The sequence below is a fragment of the Lycorma delicatula genome, chromosome 5 (genome assembly GCF_047948215.1).
Source record: "Lycorma delicatula isolate Av1 chromosome 5, ASM4794821v1, whole genome shotgun sequence".
Lineage (NCBI taxonomy): Eukaryota > Metazoa > Arthropoda > Insecta > Hemiptera > Fulgoridae > Lycorma > Lycorma delicatula.
In genome coordinates, this window is record NC_134459.1 from 88311224 (window position 1) to 88338020 (window position 26797).

General features: G+C 30.2%; 2 protein-coding genes across 2 annotated transcripts in view; both read left to right on the plus strand.

Moving 5' to 3' along the window:
* Positions 1-26797, plus strand: part of LOC142325173 (unc-112-related protein-like) — a 327233-nt gene that overhangs the window by 115972 nt on the left and 184464 nt on the right. The gene's annotated exons all lie outside the window — the stretch shown is intronic.
* Positions 1-26797, plus strand: part of LOC142325174 (uncharacterized) — a 175816-nt gene that overhangs the window by 85988 nt on the left and 63031 nt on the right. The window contains exon 4 of the mRNA XM_075366594.1: positions 15212-15301. Coding sequence (XP_075222709.1) covers positions 15212-15265 — 54 coding nt within the window. The 3' untranslated portion in view covers positions 15266-15301. The remainder of the gene's footprint in view (positions 1-15211; positions 15302-26797) is intronic.

Sequence of the window (26797 nt, forward strand, 5' to 3'; positions counted from 1 at the left end):
ATGCGTCGTCAGAGTGTCCCGACCCTCGCTCTTGCGTGTGACTGAGTCAAAACATCTTCAGCAAGAAGGCTACCTTCCTGGCCCTGCACGGTTCCGCGCTTCGACCCCTCTGGCTACGCTATCTTTTTAGCCAGCTCCCTGTAATTTTTTTTTAAGCTGTAGGTTATTCGAAGTGACCCTCAAGGGGACTCCAGAAGCTAAATTAATTTTAAGCTCGGACTGTATAGTCCTAACAATTTTAATCAAAACTTCCATGCAAACAATATAAATTATGTAATAATATAAAATGGGATAAAAAATAATAAAATGAAGATTTAAAGTTGATTTTTATTTGTTCATTCTTTTCAATGTTTGTAATTAATCCAGTACAATCCAAAATTTAAGATATTTTATTTTATTCAATAATAATACCATAATTTATTAACACAATTTATTCATCTCGATGATTACGTATCTTAACATACCGATCGGTAACGCGATCTATTTCAATTTACATGTTGTTATGAATATGCATTGAGCAAATAACGTCAGCCTTTTTTAATTACGTATTAAGAAAAAAACATATATTCACGTTAATTACACAACTGCAACTTGCAACTGGTTATTTTAACAATACAGTATTGGTAAAACGTTTCAAGCAATCTGAAATTACTTTTCAGATTTCCCGTAGTAAGCAAGGCATAAAATGTTCTTATTTTAGTGAGTAGTATGGCGTTTGGATTATTACGGGTTTTCCCATATCCTTCACGAATATGAAAATAAAAAATCGTACGAAGTTTTTATAAATAGATGAAATTCAGAAAATCAGCCTATGATGTTTGTCATATAGCGAACGACGTATTGCTGTGCACATAGGCTGACGGCTGGCTTTACGAAATGTTTTTGTAAAGGAATGAAAGACTATCTAACTGTTCACCCGTCCTGTCCTATCTCTCTCGCACGCAATGTGGACAGCTATATGCTGCCCACTATACCTCTCGCACTCAATCTTCTTATATTTTTGAATGTACTGTTTAAATTAACCAAATATTTTTGGCCCGTGGAATGAGAAGTTCGAAAAACCTAAAAAAAATATCATAAATTGCTGTTATTTTAACTTTCCGTTGCCTCCTACGCACAAGATTGATCATTAAACTTACATAAATAATTACTACAAAAACGAATTTAGAATAATCACAGTTATTTAGTACTTTAAATAAGTTATTTCACTTTGTAGGTGCTAGGTGGTGTGAAGGTACCCACCGGGTTGCTCTAGTGGTGAACGCGTCTTCGCAAATCATCTGATTTCGAAGTCGAGAGTTCCAACGTTCAAATCCTAGTAAAGGCAGTTACTTTTATACGGATTTGAATACTAGATCGTGTATACCGGTGTTCTTTGGTGGTTGGGTTTCAATTAACCACACATTTCAGAAATGGTAGACCTCCTGAGACTGTACACTTCACATACACTCATACATATCATCCTCTGAAGTAATACCTGACAGTGATTCCCGTAGACTAAACAGGGGAAAAAAGGTGGTGTGAAGGTAGATTTAATATTATCACACTAGGCTTGCGCTAAAATAACTTCTCAAAGCGATATTGTGTAGCGGTCATAAACACAGTTGCATCGGAAATTCATAGATGCATTAATGAACGGTTCTTAAAATATTTTTGTTTTTCATACTTTTCATTTACGTTTATGTGTATTTTTTATATGTAAAATTATTTATCTTTCATTTTATTTCTTTAAACATAAAATACAAAAGAGATCTTTTTATGAAGTTTTCTCTTTTAATTTAATATTCATGGAATATTTACCTGAGGCTAGCAGACACTGGTTACATATAAAGTAGGTAAAATGTGATTTGAATTATAAACCATATTCTTGTTCGTTAGTTTAGTTTATTCCTCCTGTATGAATTAATATAACCTACAGTATTATTATAAATGTGTGTTGTAACAAAATTGCTAATATGATGTACGACAATATTCTGTTTGTTAAGCTTTTCTTTTTGATAAAGATCTTATCAATTGATTATTTAGTATTACGTACGTGTTGTTTAAGTTTTTGTTTTATTATCAACTGCTTATTTAGTAGTAAATTGATTTTATGTTTTGATAAATTAGTTAACGCAGTTCTTGTAAGAGTTTTTAGAAAATACCTGTCGTTAAAAGTTTCCTTAATTAGATGTTTTACTTTAAACTTGTATTGTAATTATACAATATATATTTATATTTGTTCATTTTAATGATTAGATTGTTAACTTTGCTATTTATGCTTATGTATCTAGTTATGTGCGTATTTTGACGGTTGTTTTTCTTTGATAATAAAAGTAAAAATAATATAAAATTATTATTTATTACGTATTACAGTATTATTTATGTAATTTATTTACAGCCTACCTTTTATGAGTACATTTTTACTAGCCTTATATGTCTATGCTAGTAGAAGTGGTCGTTTTATTTTGTAGTGCAGGTTACACACATCTTGTTTTCTTTTGACGCAATTATTTATTAAGATTTAATCCAATGTATTATAAAATATGAAAGTTCTTTATTTCTATAATTAAAATATAAAAAATTATACATTTTTTCTTGGTTGAATTACTGTTCAGTTTTTTTTAATTACTATTAGGTAGTTTGATTCCTATGTTTTATTCCTTTTTCTTCATTATATATATTATCGATTAAATGCTAACAATAATCATCTGTAGTGATACAAATAATGATTCTCTATTTAATAATAACTTTTAATAAAAGTAAGATCAAGTAGTGGTAAGATAATATTTGCCAACCTCCATGGCGGAGTGGTATTGTCCTGGCCCTTCATCCGGGAATTCCGGGTTCGAATACTGATCAGCCATGGCATTTTTCATACGCTACAAAATTCAGTTTCCATCTATCAGCTTCTCCGTAAGTTTCTGTGGTGAATTAGTTCATCAAGGAAAAATATAAATATGCCTCTGGCGATAGTGGATACACTAAAAACGCGTTAAGTTTCTGTTAGCATTAAATTTTAACAAATTTAGGTCCTCTGTATTTTAATTGTCTCATTGAAAATACAGAACTTTACTTTTTATTAAAAAATGAATGTACGTCACTATTATTGTTATTATTCGGAAGATTTTTTGTTGTTTATACTAAATATAACCCGTACTGTGATACACTTCTAATCTTTTTATCGAATACAAAAGATTGCCATTTGTAACTATTTAAAAGTTACATCTATCTTTTTATATACAGAGTGATGGGGTGAAAAATTTTTATTTATATACAAAAATTTATTTTATATACAGGGTGATGGGGAGAAAGAATTGTTATAATGGTTTTTCACATATAACTGACTGTGGGCAATCATACATACACGCGCGCGCACGCACACACACACATACACACATAGCTTGAGGCTGAGTTGAAATCCTTTAGCTGTAATTGTACCTTTTATGCATCCACTATTTAGTGATAAACAACTTAAATTATTATGGTATAATATTTATCTCTTGATGGTAATATATTTATTGCTTCAAAAGTATGCCTAAAGCATTCTGTGCGTGTATGGATTTGTTCTGTATTATACAACCTGCTTACACCAATTGCGCTGGGTGAAACTTAAGATCAGATTCAACCTCTTGTGGAAGAAGCAAGAAAGGATGATGTTTAACTGTTCACAAGGCGTTGGGAGATTATCAGAAGAAATACGTACACACGTATTTCACTGGACAACTAGTAAAGACAGCTGATCAATAATCAGTGATCGTCTACACCAATACAAAATTCTGGAAATCTCGATTTGTTTAACGTAGATTATTATTTAACTAAGTAGGTGGTAATTAATCCATGTATAAGAATTTTAATATGCATGCTTCGTACATATCTAAAGTAATATAAATTTACCTTTTTGATATTAAGTTTTGTTAATCTGCAATTAATTTTCTATAGTTTTTTCGTTTTTGTCAGTCCTGAACCGTTTCGCTTAGTAATGTAGAAATATATCACTAAACAATTATATACAATAACTAATTTACCGAGCAAGATGAAATTTAGAACTTTAATTCTTCATATTTACCAATATATTATTATTGAATTTGATAGGTCATCCCTTTCATTCGCTAAATGACTGAGTTGCATATTTTTTTGGTACCTATGAATCGCATCCATCTTCAGTTACCGCATTCTCAGGCAAGAAGTTGTATAGATTCCGTACATCCAACAAATAAGAGATGAATTATGAATTAAATTATTATTTTTTACATTTATTTTCTCGATATTTACACAATTTTAATAAAGAAAGTAATTAAACTTTCTGATGATTTATTTTTGTTTAATTATAACAAAATTTATCTACCTCTACAATTTACTTAATCATATATAAGTACTTATAGAATTTTTTTCTTTTAAAATCTAACTTAATTATTTACACTTTATGTGTGTATATTGTATGGAATATTGTTTCTATGAAAAACATCTATTTTCGATGGGGTTTGGTTCTAGAATATTTCTATGAAAGGTACCATCTTTCATTTGTAAAAAGAATAACGGGTTTTTAAAGCCATCATTCATTTGTAGTTTAATACCGTGGAGGTACAATCAGGTTCTAGTAATATTTATTTTTTTTAAAGTTGTAAAACATTACTTTTTATTTTTTTTATGTGGTTTCATCTAATAATTTTATTTATAAATTTGTGTATTGTCATTGTAGATCTACGAATTAGCTGAATTATTTTTATGAATTTTTTTAAGAGCGTAAAAATAAGTATATTCAGTTAAAAAATTGATCATTTTCAGGCAAACTGAGCTTTTTACCTTGATGACTTTATGAATAGCTTAGGTATCTTTTCCATCAGGAAATAACATATGTGTAAAACCTATAAATTAATTAAAAATTTAATTTTTATTTTCTTAATTATAAATAAGAGGATAAAATAAATGAAAATCAAGTGAGGGAGGGAGAGAAAAGAACAAAGAATTTATAACTATGTAAGAAAATGTTATTGTCATGATACTAATTTTTTTAATGTAATTTCTAAGTTATATTAAGGTGCACGACTAATTCAATAAAATTTACTCCTAGATTCCTGTCGTAAACATAGATTATAAGGACGACCTTCTTGTTACAGCGAAATGCTTGTATTATTTGTATGATGTTTATAAGTTTCTTCGATGCACAGTACACCTGATTCCTAACTTTAATTTCTTACATTTTATTTATTTTTAAATTGTTAAGAATTGTAGTGTCCTTGAGGTAGGCAATCATTTAACGATTACTGAAGTTGGTCAAGTCATTCTAGCGTAATAAATTTGTTTAATATGCAAATTCTATTCTTTAACTATATTGTATATTATTCTTACACGTAGTAAATTGGTCGAGAAGATAAAAGATATACCATTTGAAATACAAAGACGTATTAGAGAATTTTTTATTTTATTTATCTATGTTTGTGCTTTCCTTTCCTTTCTTTGCTATCGTTTCTGCTGCCATCGTGATGAATCGGTTCCCCTTTGTGCGTAACTAACAACGTTTGCCTTTATCAATCCTTTCCCTTCAACTCTTACCCTTTTAATAATAACATACAGGCTGGAGTTATGGAATTGTAAACAGGAATGTTTTTTGTTTTCCCATACAAATGTATGAGAATCGTACGGTTTTTACGTCCGTTATTTTTTTTTTATATAAGAGAAAGCTTTTTTTTTGAATGGCTCCTTTTTACATAATTATTTTATTTATAACAAATTTTTTATTTTTGTTGCATTTTTTAATTTTATTTAAAAAAAATTGGTTTTGAATATTTCCTGATATGTTTTAATGATTTTATCTATCTTAAAACGATAGTTTTTCAATAATCAAAACATAAATTATTTTGCGATATATCTTTTAATTTAATTATTATTAAGAAAAATTGGGATTAATCATGTTCACCATGACCTCTGAATCTCGAGCGTTAACAGAACTTAAAATAGTTTCCAAATTTGGAATTGATTGAAAATAATTTTAAAAAAAATTATATATATATATATATATATATTTGTTTTCTTTTAAATCTTTTTGAAGTTTATTTATTTTCCGTCTTAATTCTAATTATATTATAAGTGAAATTTTCCTGTTAAAAAAAAGTTAATTTATGATAATCCATGTATAACTCATATCTGCTTTGTCTGTAAACTATTTCGTAACATAAGGTCTTGTCTTGCTCTTTGTTATATAATAAGCGTGTAGAGTTAAGTGCCGGTAAACGCAGATTACATGTAGCAGCTGATTCAGCTACAAAATTTGATTAAGTTGCGCTTGGTTTTTGACAAATATTCGAATTTAAATTAAATTTTTTATGTACAGTATTCCAAATCGTTTTTCAAACTCAAATCAATCGCTATATTGGTTTATCCCAGTGGAAATATGTAGCTGACCTTTATTATAAAAAATAAGGGTACAAAAAAGAATAACGGGGTTTTAAATCTGTTTAATATCTCATAACTTAAATTTAAAACAGTGAATCATACATGTGACGAAAGAAATGAATAATGAATATAGTTTTTCTCTATAAGTGTTCAATATGAGCATCTTTCGTCAAGCGGCTCACATCTAACCGATAGAGAGTTCGTCCCATACTTTAATCAATGTGACTGGAGTAATGGACGACTGCACTTCAGTCCTATGGCTCAAATCGTTTAGATCAGCAGGTAGTGAAATCGTTTAGATCAGCAGGTAGTGGAGACCCGTACACAAGTTCCTTTATAAAACTCAACGGAAAAAATCCCGTGCGGCCAGATAGATCGGTCGACCGTGAAAAATCATCGTAAACAAGCTCTGACTAGAGGTCCAAGCGACATATCCAGTGGTTGGGGAAAACGTCATTCAACCGATCCCGTACTTTTGTAACATTGCGGAGGTGCACCATATTGTCAAAAAAATTCTCTAGTCCATCTCGCAATTGAGGAACAATACGTTTACCCAATATATCCAAGTAAGCAACTCCTGTTACGCTTGCTTCAGGGAAAAAGAACGCCTCCTAAACTTGTCGTCGGAATATCTTACAGAAAACATTTCATTTTTGGGTGTCCCCTTTCGTAATGTAAGAGTTTATGGGATTTTCTGAACTCTCATATACGGAAATTATATGTATTAACTTTCCGCTGAGATGAAATGGTTACTTATCAGTAAACACAATACGATCAAGAAAGTATCATATATATGCTGCGACATTTCGATCGCGAAGTCAGCTTGCAGACCATAGCCGGTAGGCTTCAAAGCCTGTAACAGTTGTAAACGGTGTGAATGCATACATTTAAGCGTTTCTTTAAAACATTCCACATCGTCATCACAAGATTGCTAGTTGTCCTTTCGAATATATGTTTTACGACTACACAGAAAGACTCTATCTGGCACGTCAACATTTTCCTCATATTCATTTTCTTCCTCAGTTGTCCCGTACTCTTCTCTTTACAGAGACATCGAGTCGTTTCAAACCGATTATACCATCGATGAATGTTATTTTCACCTGTAGTATCACTATATTAAACTTTCTACGGGAACTGTAATTACAGATTCTCATTTAATAAACTGCAAAACACTGAAGGCTTTCAGATCAGAAGTCGTGATCTTTGCTAGTGGCACTATCAAGCGGAAATGTAGGTAATCAATCTAGGCCATCTATACAACTCTTATAAAAATGTTCAGTTTGCACTTTGATTCTACCGTTAAATCAACACTGTATACCTCATCCAAAAGATAATTTAGCAAAGTAAGATCCCAATTTTTTCTTGTACACTCGGTATATTCTGTTTGATACGAATTTTTTAATTCATACTTGTGGCTCCTTGCATAGAAATAATGTCCAGAAATATTCAGGGTTTCCCAGAACTAAATTCTTAACGTGTGATTCGAGAAGTTTTTAATAAACTTAAGTAAATTTGTGTTCTTTTGTGCCAGTATCCTTTTTTTTTATCTGCTTGTTCTTATTCATTAGAATACAATTAAATTCAACTTAAAAGATTATTAAAGTTTACTGTGTTGGATTATACATTGTCTTGTTAAGGAAGAAATTCCTTTCTTTATATATAAAACTTATCCCTTATAAGGTATAATATTATTTGCTTGGTTTCGTGTTAGTTTGAAGTTATCTTTATTTTTTACAGTGGTTATTTTGAAAATATGGGATTTGCAATACAAATATATTCCTTATTTCCAATACTAGGTATTTAAAAGAAAAAAAAAATATTATAAAACATTTAAGTAAATCTTATCATTTTCCGATTTCGGAAAATGTAACTGTACTTGAGCTATTTTTAAATGTATAAAAAACAGTAACGAAATAAATATCCCGTGAATTTTCATTTGTTACCTACCATATTATAGCCATCAGTTTATATTAAAAAAATTTGAAAAAGAAATCTGTTTGATAATTTTTTCAAATTAATTTACAGTGTTAAGTATTTTTCCCTGTCAAGCATGTAATGATTCCGACATGAATAAAATAAGATGGATGTAATGTAATTCAGAAGTAAGGTTAGAAATTAACAGAAGGTCACGCGATGTACACACTAGATAGCCTGAAGTCATTTAAAAAAAAAAAATTTAAGATGAACACCAGCTTTACTGTATTATCTTTCTAAAATAATTACTGACAATACATTCAACTTTCATTTTGATGTTATTATTATTATTGTAGTAATAATTCATATTACTTCAGGCGTTACTTTGCATTTCAAGACCGGTGAAAAATTACTACTGATAATACGTTAAAAAAGGTAGTCGTCTTTTGAACTTCATCATTCAATCATAGTGGTTTCGTAGGTCGGTTATTAATTATTTTCTTTATTGGAGTGAATTATTTATGCAGCTCCACTCACTCGCTATTCATCGTTCTGGACGATTAGTATAATCGTATTACTCTTATATGTTTCTTCATCTTAATGCTTCGAGGTACGCCTATTATATTCATTTGCGCGATTCTTTGATGAGTTAAAAAAGATTAGAATATTTTTAGTCGTTGTTACAGTTTATTAGGGGTTTTGTTATACGTTATTTTGTTTATTATTCATTGAATATCTTATTTATTCGTTACATTGTTAATTAAATCAAAAAATATACATTCTAGATAGCTCTGAGATATATAGTTATTTTTTTAATTAAAAAATTGCACGTTCAAGACCAGTTGAAATTTGTTGGCTAATGGGTGATTTGATGGATAATCCACCTAGTTGTGAATATTCGATCTTAATTTTTATAGTAAATTTTTAAAGTAGTCAAGCATGACGTCAATCTTATCCCTTACTTTTGTACTATTATCTGTATTTTAAATTGTGCCTATTTTTGTCTCATTTTCTTGTTCTACTTCATAACATAGCTTTAATTCCGGTGACCGTCCTTAGAAACTTCATTTTTATTTTTTATGGTTTTAGAAAGAGATAGCAGTCAAGAACTCGTAAATTTAAAAGTACGGCTTTTAATTTACTCCGTAAATTAAAAAGTACGGCATGCCCATTCCAGAACGTCATATTAACGTTCTTTTAATATAAACTTGCGGTGAACCAATATCAGTCTGTTAAACGTAGTGCTACGTTGACACAGAGTTAGAGTTATATATTCGCTTTCCCAAACACCCACTGTTGTTATAAACTAATTTGAATAGAGTAGAGAATGAGAATCTGTAACAATTATTGGTACTACTGTAATTAATCTAATTATTTCTATTCGGTTTGATGAAATTCTAATACATATAAGTATAATTTTCATTCAACATTAATTGTTATTAGTTAAGTTTCTTTATCGTATATCATACAGGTGTCCCACAAAGAAACTTTCAGGACATGTTCTACTGGTGAAAATAATGATAAAAGTTTAAATAAACAGACTGAAAACGCTTTGTTTTCGAGTTACGGTTAGCGAAAGATTTCGTCCGGATTTTAGCTCTTCTAATAAAAAAAGATCCGACTGTAATTTTCGGGACCCGAATTAAGGAGTAAAGTTGGTGGTTTCTTATGAAATTTGAGCTGGGAAGCAGGGTAAAACAGGTCCTATAACTGTAACTCCATTAGTTTTTAAGCTATCCGAAGTAAAACACAAAATTCGTAATCTAAAAACAAGCAGTTTTTTTTTAGGTTTGTCGTACAATAGCTTTGTTAAATAACTAATAAATGATCAAGATTTAGTAACAAAACTTATAGAGAATTTAATTCTAAGAAAAGTGTGTAAATACAGCCAATAAAAAATAAATAAAAACTTTTAAAAATCGGTTTTTTTATTGAAACAAAACAGATGAAAAATACACAGAAAATCGTATTGTTCATTCTATACCTAGTAAACATTCTTCAGTGTAAACAAGTTTTACTGTTAGGTAAACTTATAAACTGTGTTAGGTTCAGGTATATTGTTAGGAAGTTAACATGAAACTGACAACGTTACCATTTTACTTCCTTCTACGAAGTAAAGGAAGTATTGTGATCACGAAAAACTTCTGTTTTCAGATTTCAACGGAAATGTGCATTTTGACCATCCCTGAATCCATTTTAACTAGTATCCCCGTGACGTCTCTACGTACGTATGTATCTCTCATAACATAAAAACACTTTACCGTACAATATTGAAATTTTGGATTTAGGATTGTTGTAACATCTAGTTGTGCGCCTCCCCTTTTGATTGGAATATACTGGACCAAAAGTGTCCAAAAAGCCCAAAATCAAAAAAAAACTAGGATTTTAAACTTTTTCTTAACTGCAGTAATAATCTTTCATTGAGATCTTTTCAACAATATTTCATAAGTGGTACTAATTTTCATTGGTTTCAGAGTTACAGCCAAAGCATTTAATTAATGAAATATTTTGACTTAATTAATTAAATATTTTGAAGGAGAAGGCACATCGGTTCGAATTCGACTTCATTTCCTTTTTTTTTTTTAATTTAGATATATTGATTTATTAATAATTATTAACCTGTGATAGTAAAAAAGAAATTATATAAATAATAATTCAATAATAACAATAAAAAAAATGAAAACGTCAGTAGTTGATTAGTGAAATAAAATTTTATTTACTTTTAAAAATGTGTATATGCAATTTAATAGGCGTAAAAAGAAGTCATGTGGTATCCACATCAGATTTTTTAATTTTACGTTTGTTCGAACTAACTTTGGAATGATTGATCGGATATAATTTTAAGATTGGTTTTTAATCTTGGAAGAATTACCGTTTTAATTAATGGATTGGGATCCTGTAATGGGAAATAGAATTGTGCCCCGCTTATCTCATTTTCCGTCCGCAGTATTTGCCTCTAAACTTATTTTATTCAAAATCATCGTTTAGATCAGTGATTCCCAAACTGTGCGCCGCGGCGTTCCGGGAAACCGCGGCCTCTTCACAGGTCACCGTGAAATATTGTAAAAGCTTCATAATTAATTGAACCAAGATATTTATAATTATTAATTTAATGTTTATAAAATAAAAAATAATGATGATACACGAGTTTTATTTTTTTCTAGCTCTTACTTACTAGTACTTTTACTTATAGCAAGGCACTATGAAAAAATTTAATTGAAAAAGGGCGCCGCGACTAGGAAACGTTTGGGAACCACATACATTTTTACCTCTAATGGTGCTATTATTATCAAGCAGCCTGAAAAATGATCTAAACGATCATTTTTCAGGCTGCTTGATAATACAATAATCATGATGAACATTTGTTTGTTTTGTTATATATATAAACGTACATTTGTCCATCTGTGTTACTAGCCACTCATTTTCCAGTTGTATGCTTCTAAGGCGATAAAGAAACTAGCTAATTACTTTTGCTGCTTTTGTCTTTACGCCTCATCAATGCGATGAGGATTTGTATAAGAGATATTGATGTAGTCAAACTTTTATTATTTTCTACTACTGTAATTATCATATTAATTTATAGATAAATATATTATTTATTATCATAAATCTATTTATAGAATTTACATTATCGGCACTATCTACTTGCACAATTTGTAGTGTGGGAAGTTTACAGAACAGGATTACGCTCTGCAATATTGTTGTATCTTTTGTTCCCTATTGCCAAAATTAACTTACCATATTTTTTTTTTTCATTTTCACAATACCTCTCTTCATCCGTCATTGACCGTTGGCTCAGTATGTTAACAAAAAGTAGTGCACGCACTTAGGCATATGTGGCTTCTTATGTTGGATATTAATAATGCGTATGTGCTTGCAGAAAGAACGATCAACATTAAAGTAATTCACTAAAAATGTTTTCTCTATCTTGTTATTCATTCATTCACGCATGCTTTATTGAATATTACAATGCATATCCCAACATTGTTCTTCATAACATTAACTGCAATGAAATTATAACGCCCCAGTTTATTAAGTTGTAATTTTGAAAAAAGGAAGAAAAATCATATTTCATGGCAAATTGAATCCGGTTTTCTTTTTCATTTTTTTATGTTGAATTCTATTTGTTTCAAAGATTGGAAACGTTACGATTATGTTTTTAACACGGAGAAAATTACGATGTAACGCCGTGTCCCCGCATGTTTATAAAAAAATCTTGAAAACAGTGTATGAAAAAAAAAAAATTATATCAAAAAATAATTAAAAAAATTAAAATCTTTTTAATTAAATTGAAAGCTTTTTAGAAAAATTGAATCATCTTAACTACATTTCATGTAAACGAACTGTTCTGGAAATTAGGTTTCTTGAAAACATAAACTCCTCTCTTTCGTTTCAACCCTTCTGTCAAGTTGTATAAACGGTTATTATTATTTTGATTTGTTATTTGGATCAAACTGAGTTTTACTACAACCGGCGACATTGATATCAAGTTTTTTAATACCTTTTTTCTTGTTTAATCTCTGGGACCACCATTAAGTATTGCTTCAGAGGATGAGATGAATCATTTGTAGCGTGTGTGAAAAATGCCATGCCTGACCGGAATTCTAACCCAGGACCTCCGGACGCGACCACTCGCGTCGCGGAGGCCGGCAAGTTTTTTAATACCTTTCTTTCTTTTCCTGTTTAGCGTCCGGTAACTACCGTTTAGATAATACGTCAGAGGATGAATGAAGACGATATGTATGAGTGTGAATGAAGTGTAGTCTTGTACATTCTCAGTTCGACCATACCTGAGATGTGTGGTTAATTGAAACCCAACCACCAAAGAACACCGGTCTCCACGATCCTAGTATTCAAGTCCGTGTAAAAATAGCTGACTTTACTAGAACATGAACGCTGGAACTCTCGACTTCCAAATCAGCTGATTTGGGAAGACGCGTTCACCACTAGACCAACCCGGTGGGTAAGTTTTTTAATACCTATTAATCATCTGTGTAACGCATAACACATCGTGAAATTGTTTTTGAACAGAAATATGTGTACAACTTAAAACATTTTTTGACAATTCTGCGCAGGAAGATAGACTTTTCTTTATATTATTTTAACTTTTTTTTGCGCCAGAAATACAAAGCAAATTAAATAAGATCTCTAAAAGTGGTAATTTTTCTTTAAATTTTATTCTAAAATATATTTTCTGTTTATAAGAAAATTAAATTATTATAACCGTAATTTGAAAATATAATTAAAAAGAACGAGTAGATCCTACACAAAAGCGTCAAGTTTAAACTCACCCACTATGATTCAGTGCATAAGTGCTTATGAAAAATACACACAGCCAAACTGTTGTCGACCTTAAATTGAATGTAACTCAAGAACGACTTAACCAATCTTCATCAAATTTTAACATGCGCAATGAAGATTTTCGTAATCCTCATCCTCAAAACTAAAGTAAATTCATTTTCATCTCCCAATCTCACCATGCGACCGAAAGTAATTCCGTACTTCGAAAAATCGGTAAAAAATATAGTTAATATACGTGAAATATTAGTGTGTATGTATTGAAATAAAACAGTATTTTAAGTGTTAGGTAACGTATTTATTAGTATTTGACTAAATCTATTCCTTGCCTTTCATTCATTTTGGCCCTTTTGAGTAAGCGGGTACCGATTTATTATTTTTTTCCAAAAGTAACCAAATAACCCGATATTTTTTGTTTTTTAGTGATCAAATTAACCTAATAAACATAGTTTTTATTAAAGTATCCCAATAACCCTTTTTTTAGGTGTGTAATCAAAAAAAATTTTTTTTTTTCAATAATCAATATATTTCTCAGAAATAAACAATAAATAAACACAATGCTGCTTCTTCACACGTCTTTACTAACATCTAAATAAATCATTATCTTATTATTTTATCGCTACAAGAATTCACAGAAATACGAATCCAACAACTCGCTTCTAGTGTCACATTCCTTATTTCGATTTTTAGCTCGCCACCATAAACCTTCAGTACTTTGGGTGTATACACCTGTTTTTTTATCAACAAAGTTTTCGCTACGATTTACTGTATCATTCTTACCTTCTAAAACGTCTATACAATCATATGCTTTCCATAAATCTGATATGATTTTAATACCTGGTTAGATACGTGCTACAATTGTATCACAATTTTATATATAACTTATTGTATTTAATTTTTATTTCTAACGTTAATTAGACGAGGTTAAGCAAATGTAGGTTGTGTTTCATTAGATTGTTGATTTTATATAATGACGAATCGTACGTATATCAACATAACCCACGCTCGCTAATCTCGTCTAATTAACATTAAATATACAAATTATATATAACTTATTAATAACGAAATTAATATTTAAACTAAATACAATAATGTTAATTATTGTTATTTTTCATTGATTAAAAAGAAATATTTGATTTTTTAATGTTCTTTTTGAAAAAAAAAGTGGTCCCTTACCGAAAAAGGCCCTTCATTTTCTTAGTTAAATTAAATTTAAATTGTACTACTGACACTTATCCAAAGGAGGTGTGCATTTACAATAAAAACTGACCCTCATCCATTATTTGTATGGTTTATAGAATTCTTTGTAGTTTTTATGTATAAAGAAACATCTGTTGAAACACATTTACTAATTTCAGTACTTGTACGGTAAAGAAAAAAACCTGTTGATTCAGGAGTAGAAATACTTTAATTAAATATTGTTTAAAACATTTTTTATGAATTTTTTTAATAAAAATTGCAAATACGTTTTATATTTGCGTTTTGTCGTAATGTAATGAATTATATAAACAAAAATAAACACATAATTTAGGTAGCAATGCTTAAATCTTTTTCTTTTTTAAGATATAATGAATGAATCGTTTTTGATTTCTTATTTATATGTGGTGATTTTTCTTTTTTTTAGGTTGGTATTACTGACGCTGTACATTGTTATTACATAATGATGATGATGCATTAAAATGAGTACATAGCTGCATATATTTAATTTGGTAATGTAAGTTATTTAATTGTATTAATAATTTATTCTTGTTTTAATTATTTGCTAATATTAATCCGTGATTAGTATTTTGTTTAGAATTTTAATTGATATTTGTAATTTCACTAGCAGACCCGGCATTGCTTCGCTATTGCTAGATTTGAGTGTGAGTGAGTGAGTGAGTGAGTGAGTGAGTGAGTGAGTGAGTGAGTGTGTGTGTGTGTGTGTGTGTGTGTGTGTGTGTGTGTGTGTGTGTGTGTGTGTGTGTGTGTGTGTAGATTAAATGAACACAATTGAAAGTTTGATAAAACATTAAAAACTGGACATTACGGACCTTCACAAAATTTAACCTTTCAATTTATCCCATTTCCATTTTTTTTTTTTTAGTTTGTAGCGGACACACATTCGAACATTGCCTTGTGTGTGTATATATATATATATATATATATATATATATAGAAAAAGAAACTCTGTATATTTGTTTGTTTCGTAAATATCCTGACACCGTCGCCACCTAGCGGGGTCCATTTTTTGCAAAAGTATTATTTTTCACGCAACTAATATATATATTCTGAATGTGGGCCAATTCGGACCATAAATACAATTTTTCGAAATATCTCGACCCTAGTGCCATCTATTGGATCCAAACTAGTTCAGAAACCTTCGCGGGCATGTGCACAACGCACCAAAGTTTCATCGCAACGGATGAATAGTACAGCAACGCATACGGGAAAACCAACTAACATTCATTTAGAAATCTATATATATATAATAAGATTTATTAATAAAATTCTGTGCAAATAAAAATTAATTTTGATATTTGATTAAATTGTAATTATTATTTGTTATTTTTAATTTGTAATCAATTTTTTCTGAACTGGATAACTAGTCTACTAATAATTGTTCGTGATTTACGTAAAACTAAGAGCAATTTTTTTTTTAGTTCAGCTTGAAATGAATAATATAATCTGCTGTTGAATTTATACTCGTATAAGGTGCTTCCCAAAGTATGGGGAACTAAGAATTAGTTGGTAGTGAAATACAATCATATTTCTGTTCTTTTTTTATTTCCTTGTACGAAGTAGATGAAGTATTGTGATCGCGAAAAATATAGGGTTTCAGATTTTAACGGAAATATCCATTGTGATTATTCCTGAATCCATTTTGACTAGTTTCGGCGTGACCTCTTTACGTACTTATGTATCTCGCATAACTCAAAAACGATTAGCCGTAGGATGTTGAAATTTTTAATTTAGGACTGTTGTAACATCTAGTTGTGCACCTCCCCTTTTAATTGCAATCGACTGTACCAAAAAACCCAGGATTTAAAACTGCAATAAGCTCTCATTGAGGTTTTCAACGATATCTCATTAGTGGTACTTATTTTTCATTGTTTCATTTCAGAGTTATAGCCAAATACAATTTTAATTAATAATATATTTTGATCTTATAAGGGGAAGGCACATCGGTTTGAATTTGACTACATTTCCTTTTTTTTTAATTTAAATATATTGATTTATTAATAATTATTAACTTTGTAAAAAAAAGTTTTACAATAAGTAATATTATTGTTATTATTATTCATCAATAACAATAAAAGAAGAAAAATATTAAGTAAATTCAGAAGTTATTAGTGAAATAAAATTTTATATACTTTTAAAAATGTGTATATGCAATTTAATAGGCGTAAAAAGAAGTCATGTGGATCCGCATCAGATTTTTTAAGTTATATACACATAACACATAGCTGAGGTTTTGTTTAACGTCTGGTTGTTGCAGTTCGATGAGTTTTGTAAGGCTGTAAAATTAACTCAATATCAGAATTCCTAGTAATCGGTAATAACCGCTGTTTAGTGTGTTGTCGACGGTGGAAAGGAACCTTCCCCTGCGTGTGGTTGACAGCTCTTGTGTTTTAGCGTTATCAGCTCCTTGGTACTTTTTGCAATCTCTCTTTATTCAGCTTCTAATTAACAAGAATTTCTGGCCCTAGGCCTCTTGGAATGTTTAATAATCTATAGGTATATTTATATAACGTGAACGAGGGATGGTGCTGCTAGACTTCTGTGTATAATGATATAAGAATTATTCAGTCAGAAATCACTGACCTATAATTATATTAGACCAAGGTTATTAATACGTGTAATTTTTAACTACATTTGAATTCTTGTTTTTTTTTTTTTGTCTACTTTTGTTGGCGGAGGATTAATTAACGGACATGTTCTTGAATAGTAATCTTGACGGAAGGCAATAGTTAAAATATATAGATGTACTTGCCCTATTATGAGTTAATTCGGCTTTAAAAAACTTCTTTTCATTATTACAATTTAAATTTTATATTTGCAACTTCTGCATAATAAAACTTTTATTTATAGCATCAGCGGATTTTGATTTACAAAAATAATTCTATTTTTAACATCTTGAGTTAGTTTTCTGAATTTTTTTGAGGTTATGTTTTCCATCAATTATTCCATAATTCGAACATTACTAAAAATCTATATTTCCAGTTTCATTTTTTTTCAAATTGGATTGAAAATCGAGTCATTTAAATAATTGTTTTATTTAATTATACTTTAAATTACAGCACTGCAATATTTTAAATGAATTGAAAAGACGTTTAAATACGTGTAGCTTCGAGTTAACCATAGTTTTTCTCATACTTGACCCTTCACTAAATAAAAATTTTCAATTTACATTTCTATTATAGCTTTTCCAAACATTACAAATTTATGAAACGAAAACCTCAAAGATAAGTTGAAAAGTATACATCTCATATAAGTCGCTTTTAGGATTTAGATATTTCGTTTGATGAATTATTTGAAACATACAGTCCTAATTATTGTTCAACTTAAATAAACTATTATAAACTTAAATATAGAATTCATTATGCAATTACTTTATTTTAAAAAACTTAGCGAGATGAAATAATAAAATGTGGCTGTAGGTTCGATTATGGGTTTTTTTTTATTAATCGCCAAAATAATCAAATAATGTAAGTTTTATTTGTGGATAATAATTATTTGGTTAATTTCCCTAAATCATATTGTTTGTCTTATTTAATTTCATCAGTAAGTATATATATATATTACTTTCGAAGAATTAGCATATACAATATTCAATTCAGTAAAAATATTGAATTATATTTGAAACTTTTTGTCTGAAAATGTTGTTAACTTTTTATTTGGTTGTTTTAAAGTAACGTGAGTTAATTATAATGACTTAAATTTTGTAGTAACAAGCTTTGTTTAATTTTTTCAGTAGTATGTTTTTGTGTATTTTAGCATAAGTTATTGGATTGTTTTTGATAACATAACTACCACTAATTTGCTTATCTAAAAATGTTCTACCTTCTATATAGTAATTCATAAGACATAAATAATGGTCGTTTTTAAACCCTCTGTGTTTGTATGTATACCAACATAACGACCTTTTCAGACGAAAAAAATTAATTTGTTGAAATAGATTTTGTAAGAGAGCCAGAAATCTACCCACATCAAAGATAGTGGGTTGGAATTGTTATTCGTTCTTGTTGCTGTATGGTGTGGAATAGCAGGTTTGATTCGGTCCTGGTTTTTTTTGTTGTTATTGTGTATTTAGCCCACTACCAACAAAGTTAAATACTTGGGTGCGGTATTATTGCACATTTAAAAAACCTTTTAAATACAATCATTCAGTTCTTTGACATTTAGGTTAACCCTATTTTATTTAATATTTATACAATTTTATAATTTATTTGATTAATGTTCGTTTTTTTATTTTTTGAATCTTCGCCTTATTTGTTATGACAAACTAATTGTTTAAAAGAAAAAATATGGAAGTATGTATATTACCCAATTTAAAAAATTAACTATTAAAATATGGTGAACAACACTTTATTTATTTGAAGAACCGCCTTTTTATTTGCATTACTTGCCAAATTCTACTTGTTTGGGGGTAGGGTGTCTTCTATATGGATCTACCATATCTTTTACCGCATGAAAATTGAGAAACGTTTGCACTTATCTTTTCAAGTTTTGTAATTATTTATTTATTAATTAAATTCAAAATTTTACTTATTTTCTTTTATGTCATCAGTCATTTGACTGATTTGATGCAGCTCTCCAAGATTCCCTATCTAGTGCCAGTCGTTTCATTTTGGTATACCCCTACATCTTACATCCCTAACAATTTGTTTTTCATATTCCATACAATGCCTGCCTGCACAATTTTTCCCATCTTTCCAATATCAAAGCGACTATTCCAGGATGACTTAATATGTGGCTTATAAGTCTGTCTCTTCTTTTAACTCTGTTTTTCCAATTGTTTCTTTCTTCATCAATTTGCCGCAACACCTTCATTTGTCACTTTATCCACCAATCTGATTTTTAACATTCTCCTATAGCACCACATTTCAAAAGCTTCTAATGTTTTCTTCTCAGGTACTCCGATCGTCCAAGTTTCACTTCCGTATAAAGCTACGCTCCAATTATATACTTTGAAAAATGTTTTCCTGACGTTTAAATTAATTTTTGATTTAAGCAAATTATATTTCTGACTGAAAGCTAATTTCGCTTGTGTTATTCGGCGTTTTATATCGCTCCTGCTTCGTCCATTTTTAGTAATTCTACTTCCCAAATAACAAAACTTCTACCTCCATAATATTATCCCTTCCTGTTTTTATATTCAGTGGTCCATCTACATTATTTCTAATACATTTCACCTTTTTTTTTTTTTTGTTTTGTTGTTGTTTATTTTCATGCGGTAGTTCTTGCATAGGACTTGATCTATGCCATTCATTATTTCTTTTAAATCTTTTTTATTCTCGGCTAGAATAACTATATCATCAGCAAATCGTAGCAGCTTTACCTTTCACTTTGTGCTGTTATTCCGGATCTAAATTGTTCTTTAACATTTTCGATTAGTAGTCTTAGAAAGCGAGCCATTCACATTTACACTAATATTAAACGTTAATAGTAATGGTATATCTATAATGAAAACAATAATGTATTTTTATAATATTAAATAAAACAAGTTAAAACATATTAATTGCTCTCGACAAGTCGCGGGATCATAATAGAATTATATTATATTAAATACTCTTCTGGTACTTTATTTTTTTACTCTTAAACTATTTTATTATTATGTACAGGTTTAATGTTCTACATAATTGCCAGTGAGAAACGGAATACAGTATATAAAAGGTAAACGTTAATCTGTTATTGAAAATTGGATGAACTAAATTATGACATTTTAACGTTAACACATGAAAAGAGAAATATATAACAGTCTCATAAAAAAGATATAGTAAATTGGTGGGTAATATATCCAAAATTAGTTTTATTTACTTGTTTATCCAGTAGGGATAAAAATATTACTCGTATATTTGAGCTATCTTCACCGATGTGCTTTGTATAATACTGTACCTACCTTTTCAAATAGTACTACACATTTCATTGAAATTTTTTTTTTAAGAATGTTTGTCATTTAATCATTGATTTCCTTGTAGTGATCGTCCAAAGCTAAAATCAATAATTAAATAGAACGTCAGTACAGAATTTGTAGTAAAACAAACATTGTAGTTTTACTGGTAACTCTAAAATAACAATGACTCGGTGATTTACGTATTTCTCGAATGAATTTTGTATTTAGAAGACTTTCAATTAGATGTAAGCCCTTGTAGGTCAAGAAATAGGTTTATTTATTCCTCCATCTCCAAAACCATACATTTAATAGCTTAAAAAATAAAAAAGATTTATTACTAATTAACAAAAATTAAAGAATCTAAATTTTGGCGAAATATACATAATATTCGTCAAGTTGTTTTACACTGATTTATATTGGTATATACAGAGTGATTCAAAGAAACGGGAAATTTTGAAAGTTGTGTTGGTAGCCGTGGGCGATTCGTACCACTTGATAAGTGGCGCCAGTCTCTCTAACCTAACCTGCCATTTAGTTGTCATGGATCCTTGGAGTGGTGCGCAACGTGCATTTGCTATCAAAGCGTTTTACAAAAACAATGACAGTGTGGAGGGAGCAGGTAGAGAATTTCGCCGTCATTTTAATCTGGGACGGCACGACAGTGTTCCATCAGCACATGCAATTAAAACATGGATATCTAATGTTGAGGAAACTGGTTTGGCAATGAAAAAGAAACCTCCAGGCCCTGAGCGAACCGTCCGTACACCACAGAATGTTCAAGCTTTACAAGATGCTGTCACACGAAGTCCACATCGGTCAATCCGTCATCTCTCAGCATCTTTACAATTGCATAGTTCAAGTGTTTGAAGAATGTTAGTGAAGGACTTGCAGTACCATCCATACAAGTTGCAGATCGTCCAGGAACTGAAACCGAACGATGCAGTTGTGCTCGCACAATTCTGTAATGTAATGCTTCAGAATATAAATGATAACGAAGAGTTTGTTCACGAACTTTGGATGTCAGACGAAGCGCATTTCCACCTCGGTGGATTTGTTAAGCAAAATTTCAGATACTAGGCACAAAAAAATCCTACGCAGCTACACCAGCGTCCGTTGCACAGCCAGAAAGTGATCGAGTGGTGTGCTATGTCATCTTACGGTGTTATAGGCCCTTATTTTTTTGAGGATGACAACGGTCTTGCGATTACAGTGACGTCGGCTCGTTACGTAGCCATGCTTGAAACCTTTGTTGTGGAACAACAAAAGAGATTTCCACCAATTCTTAACACAGCCTGGTTTCAACGTCACATACTGCACGAATATCGATGGCAGCTGTACGCCGATTGTTTGGACAACGTGTCATTTCACGAAATGGTGACATTAGATGGCCTCCCAGATCGCCTGATCTCTTATCTTGCGATTACTTTTTGTGGGGCCACCTTAAAAGCAAAGTGTTCCACAGTAGACCTGCTACAACGGAAGAACTGAAGGCAAAGACCCGAGAAGCAATTCCGGAAATTCCAGTTGAGATGTTACGTCAAACCATGAACAATTTAACGAAGAGACTTCGTGAGTGTTTACGTAGAAGAGGAGGTCACCTGGAAAATGTCATCTTTAAAAAATAAACTAAAATGTATGTATCCTAAAATGGCAACATTTGTACAATTATATGAAATAAAATTCATTTTCTAAAAAAAATTTTTCATTAACGTTATTTAATTTTTTTAATTTCCCGTTTCTTTGAATCACTCTGTATATTTTTATTTTTTAACCATATTCACAAACTTTTACTTATTTTCGAACTGATATTCTGTCAATCGTTAGAAACTACTGTAGATTTTGTCTATAAACAGTTTACTGCCAGTCCGCCTCTTACATGATTACATAATGATTCATTGACGTCATGTCTAGTAAGCTTCGTGATTAAATAGTTAAATAAATTATGCAATTAAATCGTGATTAGTTCGTTGTTAATTGTCTTCGTTAAATTATTTTCAATGATTGTTTAATTTTATGCATATGCATATTATGTATATAGCTTGATGATAGTTTTCAATATCGGCTGTATTAAAAAATAGTGACAATAGCTGATCGATGATCAGCGAGGAGGATATCATAACAACTGAAGATTTAATTTACTAGGCTTTCTTTAATAGACTTCTTCAAATATGAAATTTGAATTTAAAAGTTTACAATTTAAAAATGTTTTTTTTTTTGTTTTACAAATCAGGAAGATGCCTTATTTCTTTGCGACCATTTTTACCCTTACATATTTTGATAAAAAGTTTTTTTATGTTTACTGTAATATTTTTGTCGGCGTTTATGTTTTTTTTTGTTATTTACGTAATTTTTTTGACCAATTTAACGGTTTATTTCTCAGAATGAACCCTATGTGTTATGGTTTAACTCAGTTTATAATTAGGGTCAATAAATAATATTAAGGTTATCACTTAATTTTAATTGATGTTGACATGACTTAAGAAAAAAAATCGTTCTTGAAAAGAGGAACAATGATATTTATCTTATAAAACTTTTTCTTAATTATAGTATTGCGTTTTTTTTTTATAGCGTTTACAAAATTATTAAGATTACCGTATTTATTTAGTTAAAATTTGATAAAGTTTATTAGCATATCGATTGTTAATTACTCTTAGCTGTACTGAAGTGCTTGTTTATTTGTAATTATAACATTTTTATTAACTAGCAGTCAGGGCTCGCTTCGCTCGCCTTTTTCGTCTAATTAGTAGGCTCCGCCTTCTGGATCCCCATTGTGTTCATTATTCTCATGCTTGTGTTAATCATTCGTAATAAATAACAATTAAACCTTCTTAAATTTATAAAAATTATCAGTGTATGTAATTTCTTCAGAGAAACGGTTTAGTCTGTATAGGTCTCGAAACTTTGATTGATCTGAAATATGGGGCTTTCAGAATAGTCGATCCCATCTTAAAAATGGAATTTATAACTGCTTTCCCGTCCTTCGTACGAGTAAAAAAGTGTTTTGCTCGGTTTTTAGCGTCACCCGACAAATCCACGTACTTTCTCTTCTTTTCTCATTTTTATTTATTTATTATATATATATTTTTTTGTGTTAAGTAACCGGAGGCAGGTAACATAGTAACAGTGGTAGTGGCTGTGTTGGTTGAGCCGTTTCGCTGTACACCATCGCACCTTTAAAGCTAATTTTCTCGATAACCGAAACGAGAAAGACTTCTTTTTTTTTTTTAGAAAATTTAATTTCAAATACTGCAAGTGGTCGCCAAATACGATGTCCTACAGTTTTTTAAATCGACCACCATTTTGAAACGGTGTAATATTTCTTAACGGCAATAATTTTATGTTCTTTTCAGATATAAAAATTATGTTCATGCAGAATTTCAGTTCAGTCGGTTGAGTAGTTGCGTGAAAGATTAACACTCTCAGATACCACTGCATTTGTGTGTGTGTGTTAGATAAAATAAACTATTAGTGCATATTCTCCTTGTTTTAATTTCTCGGGTTATGATTTTTTTGGCCAATTCCTATTAGCAGAGTTTGATGTATTTGGATATGTATTAATTGAAGTGGTTTTCCGGCCTTAGATCGGTATATTCAGTGATATCGTCTAATGTTGTCGGGCAAAAGATGTTTGCGAATGGAAATTCGCAAACATCTTATTTAAAATAGATCAAAAATGCATCTTATTTTCAAATAGTTTATTGATATAAAATAGAGCTTCCTAATGGAAATTCAGTAAAGATCCGTTTTAACCTTATGAAAACCTGGTGAGTCAATATTTTTAATTTATGGTTCGTAATTGAAAAACGAAATATAAGACAACAAAAAATATATGTATTGAATTCTAAACATAGATTTTTAAAACAGTAACTTAGTAACTCATTATGTAACGTTTGGTTACAAAATGATCTCATAATAATGTTTTTATCTTATATTGCAAAATTCCACGCAAAGTGTTATTTCAGTATTTAATAATATCAATTATGAATACCTATTTATAACACAAGGTACTAAATTAAACTTTGTATGGTTGAACAGAAACGTTTGGTCCTAATTAATTTTTTTTAGTAATGAACAAAGACGTCAGTGTTCGAGAAGGTTGAAAGAGCAGTCGTACTTTTTATATTCTTTACTTTTAATATTATAAAAAAAACAAGAGTGGGTTAGAAGAAACCAACCTAAATTGGCGATGAAGGGTTATCTTCATCACAAATCTTCGTTTGACTTAGTTCGATTGTCTATAATCGACAATCGAATTCCTTTTCTTACGCTAATTGGTGTACTGTTTAATAGTATTATCATGGGCAGCTCAACATTGCTTTCTTGCAGATTCGTTTGCATTAGTTGATATAGTGTGTTGTTTGGACTTTATAGTTGACCGTTTTTGCAGTTTTTTCATGCAGTATAATAATATTATTCCATATAGGTCAACAATGAGTAGGCGACAACATTATGCTTTTGTTAAAATATACAAATTAGTAAATTTCGCACTTAATAGTTTCATCATACACAATTATTCAGTATAAATAATTCTGGAAGTGGAAAACAAGTATCAGACTTGTAGTTTTTCTTTAATTTTCCAATTTTTCCTTTACTTTATTATATTCTTTCTTTCTTTTTCCTGTTTAGCCTCTGGTAATTACCACTCATAATATTTCAGAGGATGATATGTATGAGTGTAAATTAAGTGTAGTCTTGTACAGTCTTAGTTCGACCATTCCTGAGTTGTGTGGTTAATTGAAACTCAACCACCAAAGAACACCGGTATCCACGATCTAGTATTCAAATTCGTGTAAAAATTACTGACTTTACTAGGACTTGAACGTAGGAACTCTCGACTTCCAAGTCAGCTGATTTGGGAAGACGCGTTCACCACTAGACCAATTCGGTGGTTTTTATTTTATTATATTGTTTTTTTTTTTTTTTTTTATTATTATTGGAACTTGGTTGATTTGGTGAATTTTTTCATATCAGTTTTTATATTCTATTCTAATCTTTTAAACTCAATTCGTTTCTACAACCTAAATTTTTAATTATTTACCATACGTATTCCGATCTTTATCTCTCGTGACAGATTTTTCCTTTAATATTTTCATACATAAATTAACTAAACCAGATGCGTTATTGATCGTTGTCGTATCTATAACTCTTTATAAAAATTTCAACAGAGCCAATATTTGTCGAGAGATAATTTATCATGTAGTTTAAAATAAACACAAAATCTGTAAAGCAAAGTTTCATAGCTCTTGATGACCTCAGTTCCGTCATAAAGGACTACCGTCAGTTGTCCGTTTCGCCCAAAAAAAACTTATCCGTTATGAGGACATTTGTGTTTTTTAACTTAAAAATATAGTATAGTAATTACAAAAACAGCTTCAGCATGACCAACCTTTCGCTTGTTAGCATGTTCGTAATTTCCGTACTATTGCTGTAGCAACGACGAACATTTTGTGACTGTATTCAACATAGTCCCCAGCAAAGTTGTACACAAACTTCAAAACTGTGTGTGTGTGTGTTTGTGTTTGTGTGTGTGGAAACGAGGGTTGAGACACATAAACGAAGTTCTTGTGAAAATTGTCATCTTTTTCTTTTTGTAAAATGCATCTTAGAATTCCCTTTATTAATTACTAATTTGCAGACTACTGCATCCACCTTGGTTCTTTCATTGCTCCTTTGTTCTGGTTTATCGATTGTCATGTTTACTACTTTATTATGATAATATATTATTCCTTTGAGCCAAAAAAAATGTATACGCTAAACTGGAAGTTCTAATTGCTCAATCTTCAGTCCAGCAATAGTTTTTTTTTTTATTTAAGTTGAAAATTCAACATAATTGTTCTCTTTATAATCTATTTCTGTTACTTGCACACTTCGTTTAAGTTTGAAAACAGAAATAAAATGTAATTGCTCTTTCTTCGTATGTTTTGAAAAATAGTATTTGTAATATAATTATTTTTTACGTTGGTTTAGATCGAAACGTGTTAATGACAGAATCGTAACTGACGTATAACGTCTAGTTTTAGCACCATATGGTTAGATATATCCGTAATGAAAAGCGGATTTGCTTGCACCCAGCTGCTAATGACTGACGTGCGTTATATCTTTGTATGTGTATGTGTT